At 34.7% G+C, this 19,822-nt stretch overlaps 1 protein-coding gene across 3 annotated transcripts; it reads right to left on the reverse strand.

Annotated features, from left to right (window-relative positions):
* Positions 1 to 727: 727 nt before the first annotated feature.
* Positions 728 to 19,619, reverse strand: STX16 (syntaxin 16). Of its 3 annotated transcripts, none has more exons than XM_027850608.1 (9): positions 19,445 to 19,619; positions 15,269 to 15,280; positions 12,617 to 12,724; positions 10,381 to 10,521; positions 9,593 to 9,755; positions 8,358 to 8,449; positions 7,341 to 7,484; positions 6,336 to 6,416; positions 728 to 3,858 (listed from the first exon to the last, which is right to left on the reverse strand). In XM_027850608.1, the coding sequence occupies exons 1-9, from the start codon at positions 19,523 to 19,525 to the stop codon at positions 3,754 to 3,756; spliced, it is 927 nt and encodes a 308-aa protein (XP_027706409.1). In that variant the 5' UTR covers positions 19,526 to 19,619; the 3' UTR covers positions 728 to 3,753. The 3 variants fall into 3 exon arrangements, with proteins under 3 accessions (XP_027706409.1, XP_027706401.1, XP_027706418.1); XM_027850600.1 differs by having other exon boundaries at positions 19,388 to 19,619; XM_027850617.1 differs by lacking the exon at positions 15,269 to 15,280.
* Positions 19,620 to 19,822: the final 203 nt, after the last annotated feature.

The raw sequence follows: 19,822 nt of genomic DNA on the forward strand, positions 1-19,822 counted from the left end.
TTTGAACTCAGGTCCTCCTGACTCCAGGGCCGGTGCTATATCTACTGCGCTACCTAGCTGTCCCTCTTCCAACTCTTGAAAAGTCTATTAAATCAAAGGGAATTTTAACAAGTGAATATAAAATTGGAAAGTCTATATTTTATGCTGAACTAATTAAAGCTTCTGAAAAACTTTCTTGTATATATGACTGAGCAAACTAAGTATACTGTCATACCTGGGGGTCAAAGTATATGATCAATTATTTATAAATACATCATCGGTGCCTACATATTAAATTAATAGTTCCCTTTAAAGTTTGTTCCCGGGAAGACTAAACATTTATTCTAATAATACTTTCATTGCTCAAAACATTTCATGAACTCTGTTGTATAATTGTTTTCAACCCTTCTGAACACTATTCTCAATGGCAGAGTTTTATATTAAGCTTTTCAATTATTTCTCAGCCTGATAAAATTCTTTTACATAAAACAACTTTCTGGTATAAAAGTAATTTCCTCTCCTTTGTATCAAATGGAGAATTATATTTGAATGCCACCTTTAGTTAAATGAATTTACTTTGTAACGTTTGTTCCAATGCATCAGGAGTCAGATCCTTTGTATAATACTTGATCACAAGTAGTGTTAGTCACAACATAGCCTGGGTATTCTTGAGGATTACAAAATCCACATCGCCCTTCCCCTCCCACCACCCTTAAAATTAATACTAGGATTTCAAAACAATGGTCCATAATCTCTATGATTGCTTTATTGTACAAAATCTCTCTCAGGAATGGCAAATTCATAAAAATAGACAAAAATTTAATCTTGGAAATATCAAGTGCTTCATTAATTATTTTATTTTAGCATAAAGGAAAAAAAGTCATCTCTGACCAATCAAGTTGTAAGGGTTTTATTACCTTTAAGAAATCATTAGCCAGGATAAAAACATCAAAAATACTTGTATCAAGACAAATAAAGACTCTCAATTAGTAGAGAAAGATGTAAATAGGTTAAATCAGAGCAACATACTGCTTTACACTGCATGGTGTAACCAGTAACACCACAAAAAGGAGAGTAGTTTCATTTACAATCCTGGAAAGTATCAGTATCAACACTGCATAAGAGTCAAACAAAACATCATTTGGGTCCCCCCCCTGCAATTTTTCTTTAACTTTCAAAGTGCCAGTCAATGAAACTGATGAGTTACCCTAAGCAATGAATTAGGCTTTCACCCTGAGGCTGGGTACAGGACAGAATAAGCATACCCTTTATGTCATCAATCCCAACCAAAAGAAATCAATCAATTCTAGGCAAAAGAATGTCTTATTCTTTGTGGTAGTCAATTGTGCCCAACTTCAACATGGAAGCTAGAAACTAGATAGGCTAATTTTAATACAGAAAATGGTTGTCAAGAGGTAATAAAGATGATTAATGCCATCTCGTTTTGCAGGAAAAAATATTATTTTGATTCACTAGTACAAGATAGTTTTATTTTACTGCCCAAATTGTAAGTAATTTTTCCTCAAGTACAGGCTTAGTAGTATATAAAGTATTCTGATGTCCAGGGTATACTGGAAAAATTTTATTTTCATTTGCCTACAATGAAACCCAGTAGCTCTTGGGGCCAAATTCTAATTTATTCCCTGCTACGTGACTATTTTACCTCTTTCTGAAGCCAGACGCAATCAAGCAGTTGACACTTTACTTTTCATCCTAGTTTCATAGAAGGAAATGGCTTTCCCTCCCTCTCACATCAGGCATATTTTAAAAAAGGGAAATCCTGATTACTTAGTGGATCCATATTGGGGGAAAAATCCTACTCTCTGAAAATAAATGGTTTTTATTTCTTAAATGAGCTATTTTCTTTAAAGACTACTGTGATTTGACTTTATAGACAGATGAATACACAGATACAAGTTCCACAAGTATTCCCAAAACTGTTCTCATGGTCTGTATCTTTTAGAAGAATTTTCCATCAAACTGGTTTCATGTCCAAAAGCAGAATTTTCAACTATGGTCACCTTAAACACCATGTCTAACAATCTGGTATAAAGAATAGTTATTTTAGAAATTGAAAGAAGCCCCAAGTTTTGGGATAATGGTAATTGTTCCCTAAAGTTCTTCCATAACAAAATAAGGTATCTATCAAGGAAGAATTATGGAAGAATCATGGCCACATTTCAAAAGATGCTATTTCCTGGAATGTCAGGTACAACATGTGTTCTATTGTCATCTCAGTCAAAAGGCAATCTAGTGAGTGGTTGCCTATAACCATAAACAATTCAGGAGTGAAATGGGAGTGGATGGGGCAAAGGTTTATAATGTTAAATATAAGATCTAATTTTATGATTTAGTCACACATATAATATTACTACACTCTGAACCTGAGTTTAAATTTCTGGGAATAACTTCAAAGTCAATTCTATGGAGAACATTTCATGTTATTAGTTTAAAAAAAAAAACTAACTCTACTGGAATTATGCTGTTTTTAAACCTTTAAGAAAATAAGTACAGAATAAATAAGAGTCATATAAATATTCCATTAGGTGAAAACCTTTAAAATTGTACAGTCATTTCAGGACCAATTAGAACACGAAGAATTTAATTCTCCAAAGTCATCACTCATCACATTGTTCTATGATTCCAGTAGTATTTGACAGCACCATATCAACAAAAGTAAGTACAACTATGAAGTCCTTCTTTAGAAATCTGCCACACATAGATAAGAAAGTGTCTTAGTCAAGATTTTTATAGTACTTTAAAATGGACCTAGCTCTCTGTTAATAACCACTGATAGCATATGTTCTGTTAGTGATCTATGGTTGAATTGTACTTTGGTAACGCAACAGGGCTAAACTGCTAATTGATTAAAGAGATCCTGATTTGAAAGTCATCCTATAGGTATATTAAATAATGGAATGAATAAGAATAACTGAGGAGCTTCCTTTTAACTATGATTTTAATTCATATCATCAGATTTTCAGCTTGGGTAGCTATAAATAGTAACACCATGTGGATTACAGTAAAAAAATACAGTGCAGAAATTCTAAAATGAAGGACACACATAGACTAATTCATTTAAATACATGAAGCTGTTTAACCAGCAACTAAATGTATTTGTATCCATGATTGTTTCTTAGTATCCAAACTTTATTAATCTGATCATTAGCAATGTTGGAAAACTATATGACATTAAAGGGGAATGAATTCTAAATTTTTAAAGGCCTTAATTTATTTTAATATGGAAAATCTGTGGAGGAAAATAAGGATGTTAAATACTTAGAATCCACTGTTTAAGGCATTTGACCTCCAACCATACTTTTTGGTTCCAAATCACTTTAAAAACACATTGTTTTAAAAAAAAAAAATCACCTCCTCCCAACCTCAATTTCCAAATGTATTTTCAACATGCAACTCAGACATATGACTGCTAAAAATAGCATATACATATATTTTAACAGCTTTTTCATGTGCTTGTAAACTTTCAATCCCTCATATTTTCTATTTTAAAAAAATACTGCAAACGTCTGGATACGGAACTCAATTTCTATTTGGTAGCATCATCATTTGACTTGAAATTCTCTGTTGGAAAAAACTAAACCATTCCTATCACTGAAACATGATTCATGAAAAAGAATCTATGGAAACATTGCACAGACTTGTACCACTGAGGGTTATACATTCAAAGGCAGCTTTTAGAAATAAAGGTCCACTCATTCACACTGGGAAAATTCACATACACACACATACACACACACTCACACAGAGAGTTACCTAGTGTGACTTTACACCAACTAGTACAACAATAAGGACAATAACTATTACAAATAAAATTAAAATAACAAGCATCTTCCGGTTCTTCTTTTGATACTGCTCTGCCTATAGAATAAGAAAAAACATCTAGTAAGTGACTTTTCAAAAGAGCCAAAATAAATGCTGACCTATCAATACTCTTGCGCTCTTAAATTCCAGTTATTTTTAATATGAGAGATCTTGATTTCAGGCTATATGGTTATACTCCAGAAATTAACCCAAGTAATATTATAAAAGGAACACTTCACTAATTCTACAATCTACTTTATTTAACCTAAATTTCCTAAAGCTCAGAGTCTAAATTGAAAGTCATGCTGATGCTCTTGGTTTCTGTTTTCATTGTACTTACCAATTCACTACTTTAACAAAACCTTTTGCATAACAATTTAAACTGTATAACTCTTTAGATTAATGTTTGAATATTCAAAGTTTCATCTACTTCACAAAATCATGAAATTCTCTCCTACTCTACATATAGCAGAGGTCACAAAATGTTTTTCTCTGAAATGGGAGCTAAAGCTAAAAAGAATTAAATGGAGATTAGCCAGCTGCAGAAATAAGCCACCCTGAGAAATGCTTTCTAAACTATCTTGCTGATGAGACTAGGGCCTCTCTTAAAGCTCATCAAAGAGATTTCCTAAATCTCAGAAGGAGACTGCAATCTAAAATGTGATAGATAAACTGATAAGATAAAGTGTTATCTAATTAACTTTCAAGGATTGATACTGTAATGAGACTTGGTAAGGAACATTGTGTGGAAAAAAAAAAGAGAAAAATGGGAATAATGCACCCTGGGACATTAGGGACTAGAATGCCCCAATTTCTAGGAGAATGGTCCTGGTCTACCTTAGAAAAGGGGGATTCACAAAGCACAAAAGCTTGATGGAAACATCTTTGAATACCCAACTGCCTCCTCTTAATTATATGTCCACTGAGACATCATCAGAACTGTTACCTGGCCTCCTGAGAGATCTACAAACAGAAGCAGTTGCCCTCCAGAGTAGAATTGGTTAGACTAAATGGCATTCCGACTTATATAACTAAATGGCATAAACTAATAAACTAAACTTATAAGATAAATGGCACTCTGACTTATAAATCAGTCCTGTGATTCCTTATAAATCAGTTTCCTGTGAGTTTAGTTAGTATCCAATCACTCATATATACAACAGTAATATATATAATATAGTAATATGTTATCAAATGCATATGGTTTCTATATTATAAAAAGAAAAAAATGCAATGCTAAAGAAGTCAACATTAAATAGATTCAAAACTAGTCCAATTCAGAAGCCCTAGTGTTTTACTCTACTCATATTGTACAATCTATTTTGCTAGTCCCATTCAAGATAAGATGCCTCTAAAGCCTTGCAAAATTCAGAAGAATTTCTAAAATTAGTTATTATATGAGGAACCAAAGCCAGTTTTTACTGTTTTATTATATAATAGCTGATGGCCAAGTTAACCTAACTCAATAGATCTTTGCATTATACCAAGGAAGATATTATCTTCTAGATAAGCAACAAAGACATATTTTCACCAGCCTCATTCTCTGCAAGCATATAGTAACAAGAGCTCTGAGTGGGTTGCAAACTTTTAACAAACAGAACAAGCTCAGACTACTATGAGTAAGACTCCTTTCTGTTCTAAAAAATGAGTGGCTTCAGAAATACAACCAAGTGGTACTGAAAATAAAAAAGCGGCTTATTTTATGGCTGGAAATATAACTAGATAGTGCGTAAGGAAATGGAAGGAATAAATTTTACTTGTGAATAGTCACACACTTTATTTTTAAAATACATTCAACTAAATATGAAATCTACTTGGCAGTTTATGCACATCTGTTTCCTATAACTGATTAGATTTAGAAGCAGAGCAGGAGACCCACCCTATCTATAAGAAAAATAAACAAATACAAAAAAGTCTACCATACTGCTCTCTTATATGAAAAAAAAATTAGAGAACAAACAGTATTCCACTTTAACCTACTTTTCTCAGGCTAATACAGAAATCTGCTGTGGCAATTAAAAGGGAAAAACTAGATTCTGATCTTCTGCAGAAGTGTTTCTCTGCCAGCAATTCATCAGAAATGCTCCATGACAAGAAAAGTCTGAGTCAGCAATAATGAAGACAGATTTTTCAAGAGACTTCAACAAATGTTGAAATAACTTGTTTAAAAAAAAAATTAGGCTTAAAAAGGAATGCATTTTTAAAGGGAAAGAACTGCAACCTTTTTGCATTTTTATTGTCATGCTCCTAAGTGCACAGTAATTTCAGATCTAAGCATGAGGTTCACCAGAGATCATTAAGGGCAAAAAAAAGTACAGTGACCCAGGGCTGGCTTTGAATAAAGTGCTTCCTGGACTACAGACTTGTCAGAATTCTCTAGATTTACTTCGTGATGCTTCTATAACAGACGTTGGCACCAAACACTTCAAGAATATGAGTGCTGAAAAAACCGCTGACATAATTTCATTTGGTAACAGTTCTTAAAACTGTGTCAACCACTAAAATAACATTATTTTAAAAGTCTCTCCCTTTACCTTTTGAAGCTGTTTCAAACCGTCTTCAGTTTTGATACAGGATTGTTCAACATTATAGTCAATTCTATCAAGGACTGTCCCCTGAATAATAAAACAGTTAATGATTAAAAACTGAACTTCAAAATAAAATTTGTAAAACACAGGTATTATTAACAAGGTTAGCTGTACCAATTCCTTATGTTTAAAAAAATAACTGAATGTTTCAGTATGATTTGGGGGAAATATGGATAAATCACCATTATCAATCAGCATAAAGAATCATGCTTACTCTATTAGGTAAAATAAAATCATATAGCTCATAAGCAACGACAAACAAATTTTTAAAAATTTAAATCCTAAAAGATAATGGCAACTTATTGAAGCTTTGTCAAATATACAATTGAGTAGGAACTGGCTTAGAAAAGGAGCATTAGTGCTCACAAGGTCTTAAACAGATAATACCAGCGAAACCAGACATGGTTATTACAACGCCACCAAATGCAATAAATGTAAACCCCAGTTTTCATATATATAAGAACTAAAGATTTCAAGCCACAACCACCATCACAAAAATGAATTATTTTGCTTCAGAAAGCCTAATTTTCTTTCAAAAACTGCCTCAATTTTTGGAAAAAATTGGGGGAAAGGAGCTGATGTACTATAACAATAGGGCCCTTAATTGAAACATTTTTTAACTGGAAATTATCTCAGTTTATTTGAAATTGTTAAAATACTTACTGTACCTGGATCTTCTATAGCTCTAAATCTCTATTTTGAGCAGTTGACTTCACAATGGATCAGGGCCTAAATACCATTTCCTAAAGAATTTTATCAATGATGAATCATTACTTTAATCATATTTGAATGGTAGTGGCTCCAGCATCCATTATGCAGTAACTTGCCAAAACTAGAAAGCTCATACAGTGGCAAAAATAATAGCTGAAAGACGTCAGAACCAGCCAGTTCTCTAGAGAGGTTTGCTATTACAGAAGGAATATTAGACAACGAGAAGATAAATTCACATACTTGTTCTACAATCATTGCTCCTAAGTCCCTAAATATTTCATTTAGGTCGGAAATAGACTGTACAATCTGGCGAATTTCTTGTTCCCGCTCTTCAACCATTAATGTATTTTGTTCTACCAATACTAACTGGTCATCTGTAAAACCCTGTTGAAAGAAAAAAAAAGGCAGAGACTTCTAAGTTAGGATTTTCTCTTTAATAAAGGAAAGATACTATATTATGCCTACATTATGTAAGTGGTGTACATAATTAAAACATTCTTTTGAGGTAAGTATATGGATTTCATTGTACAAGTCTTTACTAGGAAAAGATCCACATTGACAAAGCATTACTAGCTCCAAATGAGTACTGAATTGTAACTTGGATTATCAGAGTAAATCCAAGTCACCTACATGTGTGCCTTACCCTAAGCAAAGTCAACTTTGAAATAAATGACTAAGAATGACCTTGTGCTTCTTTGCTTTATTCATAAGCAAGAAATTAGTGTAGACTATTTTCTGGAAAGCTTTCAGGAAAGCAAAAGTACAACATCACATCAGCCTTTAAAATAAAGACCTAGCTTTTCTCTGGCCCCAACCACCGCCGCCCCCCCCATTTATCTTACAGCACATTGTAAAAAACTACCTCATGAGTGCATAGTAACATTACTGATGTGTTTTTTACTGTATAGAAATCAGATATTTTAAAATGTTTTGTAGTGTAATATTTTTATTATTTTCACCCACAAATAGCTATCTAGCTTCTGTTTACAGACCTCAAACTTCTTTTTAAAAATAGTATTTTATTTTTTTCCAATTACATGTAAAGATAGTTTTCAATATTCATTTTTGTAAGATTCTGAGTTCCAAATTTTTCTTCATCTTTTCCTCTCCCTCCCCCCTCTCCAAGACAGCAAGCAATCTGATAGAGGTTATACGTGTACAATCATGTTAAACATATTAGAAATCAGTTACTTGAAAAAGAGAAAGAAAGGAAAAAGTGCTAGTGAATTACTATTAACCTTGTGGTCCTTAACATACCCGATCATAAAGAGTGTTATCCTCTCCATCATCCATGAGTGGTACTGATGTGTCAAAAAAATGCTGGGATCTTTCCTCTCGATTCTTCATGCCTATTGGAGATATGAAGCTACCTTACTAAAATATTTAACATCATTTTGAAAATATTACTCTACATTTCAATGGAATAAATCTATAATGTCAATGTGAACTTTTGGGAGGGCATTTTAAAAAATTACCTCCAAACAGGAAATCAAGAGACAAAAAGAAATATTTACTAATTTTTAGATTACCAAAATAAATCCAAAAGTTAAGTATCACTGTTCAGTTAAAGTTTCTAACAATAAAATCAATAATCACATTAATTAATACCCTACTAAGTAGAAATATGCAATAATTTAGAGAAGTTGAGCTGAGGTTTACTTTTTGCCAGGCAAATGGGAAAAATAAATAAGATCATAAAAGAGGTATTTAAACTACTGAAAGAATGATACGTTAATCTTATTTATTCATGAACAGACTGTTCCTACAAGTGACTATTGTTCTTTAAAGTCTGTACCAGCTCTCCTTCGTTCCTCCCCTTTCGGTAAAAGTGCTCCCCCGCTACCTGAATCTCATGCCTACTTAACTTGTACTTTGTAGTTATTACATTCTAGCTCATTTTATTTATTATGCTTTATTCATGTATTATTATTTATTCATTTATTATGCTTTATTCATTCATTCTTGACTATAAGCTGCATGAAAGCAAGGTAGTAATATTTTTTAGAATCTGTGCATGCATGAGGTAAGTGCTCTTTAAATGTCTGTTACTGAACTATTACGTAAAATTTGGATTTTTAAAAGAAATACACCATTACTTTTCAGTACAGCAACTGAGAAGTGGGCTAACAACTTCGGATAATTCCTTCTAGCTTTTCTCCACTATATTCCCAGCCCTTTCCCCACCTCCATTTTAGATTTAACTTAAAATTATACTAATGAGGTTTTACCATTACAGTGCCAACATAGCTATGTAATCTTTCTTGATGTCATAAGTAATGCCATTTTGTTTGATTCTTTCCAAGTAAAGAATGATCAACATTTCTTTTGACATAGCTTTCATACATGCTCAAAACTAATAAATATAAACAGGGAAGACAGAGAAATAACAACCACAAAACCAATGAACATATCTTCTTGTAGTTTTATAGCCAAGATCATTTTACTGCTGAAAAATATAGAGACCAAGTCCTTGTATCTGAAATGATACTTACGTTTGAGATAGCCAGATTGTGCATGTCTAAAATTAGTGGATAATTCCTGAAGAGACTGAGCTAAAGAGGATACTACATTTCGGAGGACCCGTTCTTCCTGTTCAGTACAGTTTCGTGCTCTGCTTTGCAAGGCCTGCACTGCTCTCTGACATCTATGAAAGAGCTGGAAGCAGAATCTTCACTGATTAAATGGAACAATTTAAATAGGGTTTTCAAAAACTCACAATTCCAAATGGCAATTACTAATGTGAAATACTGATATGACATGAAATTTCACACTTGAAAAATATCTAAGATGTTTTATTTGTACTACTTGGTATTAAACAGTCAATTTGAGAAATATAATCTAAGCCTTAATATAGAGATTAAATTAACAATTAAATGAATCGAATATGCTTTAACAAATGAAAAACAATCATTTTAAATACTGAGTGTTAAAATAGTAGCCAGACGAAATTTCATTAAGAAATCATGTTAGGACATTAGAGATTTCTGGAGAGTGAGTCCCAAACCTTTTAGATCTATGATACTCTGTCACAATGTGACTTTCCAAATATGTTTCAAACATGTATATAATTTTTTTTAAAGGAAAGTGAATTGAGGTCAATTTTGTTTGGTACATTACATATAAAATTTAATAGCATCCTTTGACAAATCTAGGAGATATTCTGAGATGCATTCGGTGCATTCTTAGGAAGACCGTCCACCTCTAGGTCACTCTAAAAGTGTACCTTTTTTCTTAAGTTTTAAAAAACAAACATTTCTTCTGTAATCTTTTGAACCCTCACCTGTGTGATTTCTTGTGTGGTTATTTCAATGGCATGTTCTTCTTCACTGCTATCATCCAATGTAGGCCTGTTTAAATGCTTGTCATGAAGACTGGCTAATTCTTTCATCTTCTGTTTAATTCTGCCAACATCATATTGTATCTAAATGACAGGAGGCAATTAACACCATTGAAATACGTCACAAAGTTCCTCAGACAACTGTATACAACAAATCTTTAGACTATTAGTTACATAAAAAATGAAAAGTTCAGGCATTCTTGCCTAAATCACTTGAAAGCAGTGGCTATGATACACAAAGATCATCTATATCAATTACATGTAAAGATAGTTTTCAATATTAATTTTTGGAAAATTTTGAGTTCCAAATTTTTCTCCATCTCTCCCTCCCCCTTCCCTACTTTTGGGTATTCCCCAAGGCTCTCTCCTGGGTTTTCTTCTTTTCTTCTCTCTCAGTGATCTCATCAACTCCTATGAGTTTAATTATCATCTCTATGCAGATAACTCACAATCTTTATATCCAATCACAGTCCTTTTAATTACAAGAGAGATGCTAGGGATTCAAGTATAAAGAATGAAATGATCCCTTCTCACAAGGAGTTTACATACTAGTGAGGGAGACAACAAATGTATATAAAAATTAAAAACAAGGTGGTTTGAGAGAGAAGGCACTAGCAGTTGAGGAAATGAGGTAAGGCTTCATGTGGAAGACAGTGATAGGGCAAGACGGACTTTCTGTTGCAGAGGTAAGGAGGGTACGTATGCACTCTAGGTTTTCATGTCCTAGAGTTCTCTCAAACTCAACATGTCTAATTATGTCTTTCACCCCAAACCTACCACTCTTCCACAATTCCTTACTTCTCTCAAAAGGTACCATTTTTACAGTCTCTCAGGTTTGCAACCTTGGCCTCACCCCACACTCCTTACTCTCCCGAGCCCCCCCATATCCAATGTGTTGCTGTAGCTTGTTTTTACCTTCGTGCTTATGAAATCTGACCTCTTGACTCCACTCACACAAGGACCACCTTAGTTCAGTCCTCATCACATCTCATTTAGATCACTGCAGCTACAGCCTCCTAACTGGTCTCCCTCTTTCAAGTTTCTTTCTATTTCAGTCCATCCTTCATACAATGCCAAAGTGGTTTTCCTTAAGTGCAGATCTGACTTCAATCAACTCCAGGGGCTCCCTAATGTCTCTAAGAACAAAGGTAAACGGCTCTGCTTATCTTTCAAAGCCCTTCTCAACCTAGCTTTCCAATCTCAGTGTATATTACGTCCCTCTCATACTCAGAGACCCCTCTCTGTTCTTCATATATGACAACACTCTATCTCCCTTCTTTCCATGGCTATGCCCTGGCTGTTCCTCGTGCCTGGAATACACCCCCTCCTTACCTCCACCTCACAGCCTCCCTCAATTCCTTTAAGATATGGCTCAAACATAACTTTTTCCATGAAGCCTTCCCTGATACCAACTGCTAATGCCTGCCCTTCCTAACAACGTTGTATCTAATCAATCTGTATTTATTCTCTCTATATTTATTCTGTGTATACATACATACATATATATACATATATATACATATATATACATATATACATATATATACATATATATACATACACACATATATATATGTACTTGTTTCCTAGTTAGAATATAAGGTCCTTATAGAGATTGTTTCATTCCTGGTGTCTGCAGCACCTAGCACAGTGTCTGAACTACAGAAGGCACGTAATAAATGCTTACTGATTGATAGGAAGGTATGAAAAACAAAGAATGTTTTATGAAGTAAATGGACAATCCAAAGGTAAATCTTTGGAAAAAACAATGCTTCTTTACATGGTAAACACATTGTGAATGTACTGTGGGCTGGTTTTATACACCATCACTAAAAGAAGGGAATGTCAGCTTAGGTAACATAATAGGCACTTGTGCACGTGTACTAAAGTTATAGGTCACACTAACAATTTCTGGGGATAAGTTACACTGATACTACTTTCTCTACATTACATACAAAACTTTCTTCATCATGATTCAGGAATTTACCATTAGTTTTACAAATAAAGTCCAAATTACCACAAATAAGAAATATTATTCTTGAAGCCTGGAAACAACTTTAAACATTCTTAGACAAGAAGCATATTCACCCAAATATATATTTGCAGCTGAAATCTAGACATGCAATTTGATACTAGTGTTAAATATGCTAAATGTAATACTTAAAAAATTTCAACTTACTTCATCTACTCCATCAACCCATTTGGGAGGTAATCGTTTTGTTACACCAATTGCTGCTTCTGGATCTAGGCTGATGCCCGACACCAGTGCCATACGATCATCAGCAAGCTAAGGAGAGAAAACGCGTATTTTAGAAAAAACTCATATGAAAATTTGTCTCTAAGTACACGCTTACTCTTTTTAAAATATTGGCCCTAAAAAGACACAGGAGACTAGAAGAAAATGAATGTACCAAAGAAATGTGTACTTGAACAAACATTACTAATTTGGAATGATTTCTCTCCCTCTGTTAGAGTTACATGTGTTGTAGGTCTCTTTAGACACATAGGTGAATGTAAATTTTACTTCATCTGGATTAGAAAGGATTCTAGTTTCCTTATGCGTACATGACAAAAAAAAATTAATAAAGAGCTTTTCAAAAAAACAAGCTATTAGAATTATTTCATAGCAGAAAGCCTTTCCATTGTGCCATGGGTTGTAATAATTTATATAACTACAAAAACCAAATGGAAAAAAAAGACTTTGATACAGAAAGGGGGTATTTAAAAAAAAATAGGGCTAACTTAGTTATCTCAGTTATAAATCATATGGTTATAGCTTGTTAACATCTGACACTGTGAACCTTTAGAGATTTTAAGAATTATCTTTGCTCTATTTAAAGTGATTTTCCACCCTCTACCTTATGTCCAGATGTAATATTTTCACTTTTGATTTGATTTTTAAGTACTTTAGAAATGCTACCAATACTCCTTATTGGCATTTAAAAAAAAATATAATGCTTCTTAGAAAACTTTATTGACAGACAACCATCTCTTCTGTTTAAATGAGAGGACTCATATTGAATGTTTCTTGATCTATGATTCTTCTGTATAAGTAATATTCAAAAAGCCTGAATGATAGTCAAAAGGAGGAAAATATATCCCTTATAGACAGCAGTCTGTAGATTTTTTAAGTTACAATGGAAAACTGATCAAATAAGCATGTGGACTGCTTTTCTGGCAATCAGGAAAAGAAGTAAAGGGGAAACAAATGACACAAAATTCCTTTATACGTGCTATAATAATTAAAAATCTTTTAATGACAATTTCCAAGTCTTAAAGAAGTCATGAAAATTTTTATTAAAAAATTTTCTAGAGCTTTTTATCTTTGTGCATATTTGCCTTCTGGCAAAATGTATCTTTTAGTTGCCCTTGTATTCATTTAAAAATTTCCATAAAATTTTATTGTCACACTGAAAGTAAATACATAGGGGAGAGGGCTGAAAAGATCCTTCTGGGCAATCCATGTTTTCATACTATCTCAGTCAACAAGTTTTTATTGAGTTGCTTACTATGTGCCAGGCACTGTGTTGGGGATACAAAAAAATGGGCAAAACCTGTCTCCACCATCAATAAACTCACATTCTAATGGGGGAGATAGCATGAAAAAAGCTACTTACCTACAAGATAATGTCCATGAGAGATAATATCAGAGGGAAGATACTAGCAATGGGGAGGGGGGCCAAAAAAGACCTCTTATAGAAGGGGAGATTTGAGGTGATTCTTGAAGGAAGCCTGGGAAGCCAGGAAGTGGAGGTGAGGAGGGAGAGCATTCCAGGCAAGAAGGGACAGCTGGTGAAAAGGCAAGGAGTCTAGAAATAGAGTATTATATGTGAGGAAAAGTGAAATGGCTAGAATCACTGGATTGCAGAGTACATACTAGGGAGAACAGCTTAACTGTGGTCAAGTAAAACAGGACAGTTTCTCTTTATGGCGAAGCATTAAAAATGTCTGATTTAAGAATCATTAGATGTGATTTCAAGTCTCTACTGTGACAATTACTTGCTGTGCAACCGTGAGCAGGCTACTTGCTTCTCTGATCATTAGATTCTTCATGTGAAAAGAGAGACAGTGCCAACTACTTCATGGTATTACCATGAAGAAAGATAAATCTTAAATGTGTTAAGTAAACGTAAGCTATTATTACTCTACAAACAGCAAGTGAGTTAAATAGTCTTTGTTTTTTTTTTTTTAAAAAGCCTTTAATTTGGTTTGCCAAAACTACAAATGTAATTTGATTTACACAGTAACCTCTGAAAAACTGTTCACATCAGATCTGTGTAAAATGTCTATTTTGAATACATTAGGGAAACTTAGTAATTAATAGCAAATCCTTCTATCAGCTTCATAAATACTTCTTAATGTACGTTTTGAAAATCCAAATTTTCTAACTATTGAATAAAGATTTCTTAAATTGAGGTATACTTGTACATCTTTCCAAATTTTCAAACTTGAAGCATAAAATTAGCCCCACTTATAATAGAACTGAACATAAGCTCCTTGGGGCCAACAACTGTTTCACTTCTGTCTTTATACCCCCAGAGTTAGCCCTGTAGCACTTAATAAATGCTTGTTGATCAACTGAGTAATATACTTTGATTATAACAAAGAAATGCTCCCTAAATGAAATCAAGCATACCATTTCTTTTGACTTTAAGAGGGAATCTACCATGTGTACTACAGTATGGAATATAACAAAAAGACAGAATATTTTGAGAATAAAGATAGTATGACTATTAAGATAAATGTCAGCTCCACTGGCTACACAGAGCAACAGGGACATTTTTTACAAACTGAAATTAGTCACCTTTCAAAAACATTCAAAACACAATACCTCATCCAGCTCCTGAAGTGATTTGTTGTTCCCATCAGTCCCATCCAGTTAGAGAAAGCAAAAAGCAGGAGAAAGAGAAGGATGGAGACAGACAGATAGAGTATGGTCAGTTTTGAAGGAAAAAAAAAAACAACTTCAGATTTAACTCATTTCACCAAAAATAGAGTTCCACTAACTAAGGCATTTTTATTTAAAAAATAAGTAAAAAGAAAAATCCTACATTACTTAACTATAGTCAAACTTTATAAAACTACATTTTCATTTACATAGATTATGGTGGTTGTTTTGGTCATTGGAAAAATAGCAACAACAACAAACAGTTCTAAAGATGGAATATAAAAACAAGGTAAAAAACCCCAAACTTATTTTATTAAAATTTATTTGTCATATTCATTGATATTCAAATATCAGCTAGATAAGGTTACACTGCAAAATTCCCTATAATGAAGTAATGACAAAATGTGATCTCATCAGAAATAAAACAATTTTACATTTTAACATGGAAATAATCCCTGTAAATATTTATTTTTTGAAGGTAAGAGCTCACAAAAATGTTCTAGAATCTGGAAAACAAATATTTATTAAGTGTCTATATATGCAAGACACTACACAAATCAAATGAAACAGTCTTATTTACAGAATGAGGATGTTAAGAGCCAACCCTTTCTCAAAGACATAAATAATATGGTAAAAACAGTGAAAACCAATTCTACTAGGGTTGGGAGCCCTTGGTCACTGAGCACATATTTAGAAGCAAAGGGAAAAAAACCCCAGCCCTAATAGAATATTAATCTAGAACTGCTCATCTTTTTTGAGATGAGCATAGAGAGCTGTCTGTTGCACTAATACACATCTCAACAAATTTAAAGAGCTTCTTCAGTACTGTTCACAGAAACTATAAATGGAATATTGAAATAATTAACCCTTGTTGAATTTTTCATACTTAGCTGTTAATTTTGGGAAAGGAATCTTTACCATTCTGAAATTCACTGTTTCTCGGAAATTGTTCTATTAGTGAAGTGGCCAGGAGAAGTCATTAGAAAGGGCATTCAATTGAACTTTGAAGAAAGCTAAGATGAAATTACAGAAAGCTAAAATTCTCCTTCTTCAACTTACTCTTAGGAAAAAAAAAAGAAATTCAATTAAAATAAAATTTAATGTACATTTTTCTCCCCTTAAGTCCTACTTCAACATTTCATTCCTGTAAGAAGGTTAATCTCAGATTTTGGAGGGCAAGTTCTGGCAACTCTTAACAAATTGGGAAAAAAAAATGAGAAGAGTTTGGTGATATACTATGTCTCTGTCTTCCTTTTGAGGACCAGACTAGCTAGAGAGGCTCACTACTAAAAAGTTGGCTTTCACGTAAAATTTTCACCCAAGTAATTCAGAAAGTGTATGGGGGTTGGTGATGGGGAGGGAGAGAACGAAAGAAGGAAGGTGATACTTGTATCTGTATTGCTGGGGGAAATAATCAACAAGAGTTAATATACATTCTAAACACATTATTAGTTCTACAATATTAGAGCATATAGTGCCACACTATAATCAGATCTGATTACTTTTTATGTAAAAAAGTAACATTTAAGATATTCTGCTGGTCAGGAAGGAAGCCTTCCTTCTATTCATGACCAAGCCAAGTTTAGCCAATAATCTTAACTTCATATTTCAATCAGCACATTTTCTTGTTCTGGAGTGTCCACTTAACTATATTTGATCTTCAAACAAAGGAATACAACAAATCAAGGTGCAAATCACATGTGGCACTTCAGAATAGGACTATTAACCCAGAAGATGGTAATGATTTTGATTATCATAAATCCTGAGTTGAAGAGATATTGGTATCAAAGAACTTTAGATTTTTAAAGACCTCAGAAATAATTTAACTTAATCCCTCACTTCACTGATAAGGAAAGTGAAGCTCAGAGAGATGATTTGCCCAAGATCACAGTGCTAAGTTAGTGGCAGAGTAAAGTCTAGGGCTTAGCCTGTCTGACTCCTAAACAACTGTGCTCTTTCTATCCTACTATGCCTCCTCTCTAGTTCCATTTCCAACTTTAGAAAAAAATTTAGAGAAAATTGAGAATTTTGTACATACTACTATTCTCAAAGCTATTTTTTCTATTAGGGCTTTATGCTTTTATCAGAAGTACTATTACCACTTTTAAAAGTCTGACTTCCTGGTGGGAAATGGCTGTACTTGCAAAGTGTAAACAGCCTTACTTTATTACTAGTCCATTATGAAGGTACAATAACTTTTAAACAATTTGTTCTGTTAATAAAGTATAAACAGAAATTGGTAACTGATATATTGTTTCTGTTTCCTGAGTTATTCCAGTCTAACTTTCCCTATTTAAGGCTTGAATAATTCCATGTCTATACTATCAAACATCTTTAGCCTTTTTCAAGACTGTATTTTTAAAACAATTTATAAGATTTGTTTTCTGAGCACATCAATACAGGTGAAGGATATATGATTTCCTCGGCATACATAACCCATTATGTGGAAGATCTCTCCACCGATGCAGATTACAAATAAATTTATCCTAAGGCTTGTCTTAAGTAACTAAAAGTTAAGTAACCTGCCTAGGGTCATAAAGCTAATAAATGCCAGACCCCGGAAAACTAAGCCCAATAGGATATTTAGTACAGCATGCTTCTAAAATTTGGGCTTGGAATCTGGAAGAGTCATCTTCAGGAGTTCAAATCCAGCCTCAGACACTAGTTGTATGACCTGGTCAAGTCACTTAACCCTGTTTCCCTCAGTTTCTTCATCTGTACAATGAGCAGGAGAAGGAAATGGCAAACCACTCCAGCATTTTTGATAAGCAAACACCAAATGGGGTCACTTCAAGTCAGATCTGACAACAACACCATCTCCAAAAATCATAGCTTTTAGATTCCTGACAAAATGTGTATATGCAAATATAGCAGGTCATGCATGTTTTGGTACTTGGGCCTATTTGATCTCAAATCTATCTCCTCATAAAACAAACCCATACTTTTTCATCTCAAAAAAAATCTCTTTTTCTATGCCTATGAACCAATAAAGAATGGCCTGAGTATATCCTTAGGGAGTCACTTTGTAAATAACCCCAATACAAAATAAATTTTCAGAAGAAACTGGTAGCGATCACAGTAAAATTTAAGGGGTCTCTGAAGGGGAACAAGTTTTCAGTAATAGTCTCAAATGAGGCATTTCCAAGCCTGTGAGTTTAAACTATAGTTCCTAAGTATTTGTCTGAGTTGAGTCATGTCTTCTCATAACATTACCACCAACACCATTACTAGATTTTAATTTAAAAACACTGTTTCTACCAATAAATCTAAACTCATAAGCTAGGATTCACTTTTGAAAATTTACTGGACTGCTAGGCTAATAGTCCAGGCCTAAAAAAAAAAAGTGCCAGTATTAGATTAATTCCCACACAGACACCATGTGGCATTCTGAATGGCAGTCAGAATGAAAGGAAAGACTCATTTCCTGAATGGAAAATGGAAGCAGTGAAGTTCACCCCCCACCTTACAGTTTCACAAAACTGTCTTCTTCAGGAAACAGAGAAAAATTATTAATAGCATAAAGCAATAAGAGACTCGACTGCCACACAGGAATGGAAAAAATGAGGCTAAAAGGACTCCATTCCACAGAGTCATTTTAAAGAGAAGATCTGTTGGACAACATGGGGAGGCATCAGAATGAAAAGGCAGCGGATTAGGTAACTGAGGAGGAGGGGGCGAGGGTGGAAAGTAACAAGCAGAAACACGAAGCAACGAAAGCGTGAAACACAGTGCTTCAAGAAGCATCCAACACGGTGCTTCAAAGCTGAGCAGGACCCAGGAGGAGGAACTTGTCCGAGTCCGGAGCGAGGGCGGCCCTGCGAAAGTTGGAAGGACAAGCCAGGAGGGAGAGACGTGGAGGAAGGGAGAGAGGAGGGGTAGATGGCGAAGGGAGAGGTTTCAGAACAAAACCCAGCACTACAGTCTGATGCCTCCTAACAACGACAAGACAACGAACGACATTTCAAGAGAGACAGAGAGACAAAGAGAGAAAGAGAGAGACAGAGAGACAGAGAGCGCGGGGCGCCGCGGGGAGCAGGTGGAGGAGGCCGGCAGGAGACTCACCGCAGCAACGCTACGTGAATGCAGAGGGCTGGAGGTGGAGGAGGTGTAACTACTCACTTGCTCGGCTAACAGCTGCCGGTTTTGGATGGAATTGTTCCGCAACAACAAGAAAGCGTCGGTTAAACGCCGGGTGGCCATGCTTAACCCTGCACGCCTCCCTGTCGGGGACCCCAACTCAGAGCCTCGGCCTGAACCTCAGAACTCGGGGCCTCCTCCCCTCAAGCTTCCCCACCTTCCCCTCAAGAGGCAGGGGCAGAGCGGGAAGGGGGTCTAGGGGGAGGTCCCCCGCCCACTCTCCCCAAATCCTAGCTTGGATTTCTAAGGGTCTAATTCCCACCCAACCCCGGGTCTCTGGCCGAGCCCCCGCCCCTCTCGGGGCTGTCCCGGGTCCCCCTCAGGGAGCCCCGTCCGGGCCTGGCCCCTCCAGATCGTTCG

This window comes from Vombatus ursinus, unplaced genomic scaffold (assembly GCF_900497805.2).
Source record: "Vombatus ursinus unplaced genomic scaffold, bare-nosed wombat genome assembly UNPS02000580.1, whole genome shotgun sequence".
Classification (NCBI taxonomy): domain Eukaryota; kingdom Metazoa; phylum Chordata; class Mammalia; order Diprotodontia; family Vombatidae; genus Vombatus; species Vombatus ursinus.

Bases quoted from the DNA above. Each gene is read 5' to 3' on its own strand.
- STX16 (XM_027850600.1), bottom strand. From the start codon at position 19,525: ATGGCCACCCGGCGTTTAACCGACGCTTTCTTGTTGTTGCGGAACAAT. The intron at 7,485-8,357 runs GTATGTTAAGGA...TTCTTTCAACAG, and splicing joins ATAACACTCTTTATGATCGG to GGTTTTACAGATGACCAGTT. The intron at 3,859-6,335 runs GTAAAGGGAGAG...CTTATTCTATAG, and splicing joins GTTTGAAACAGCTTCAAAAG to GCAGAGCAGTATCAAAAGAA.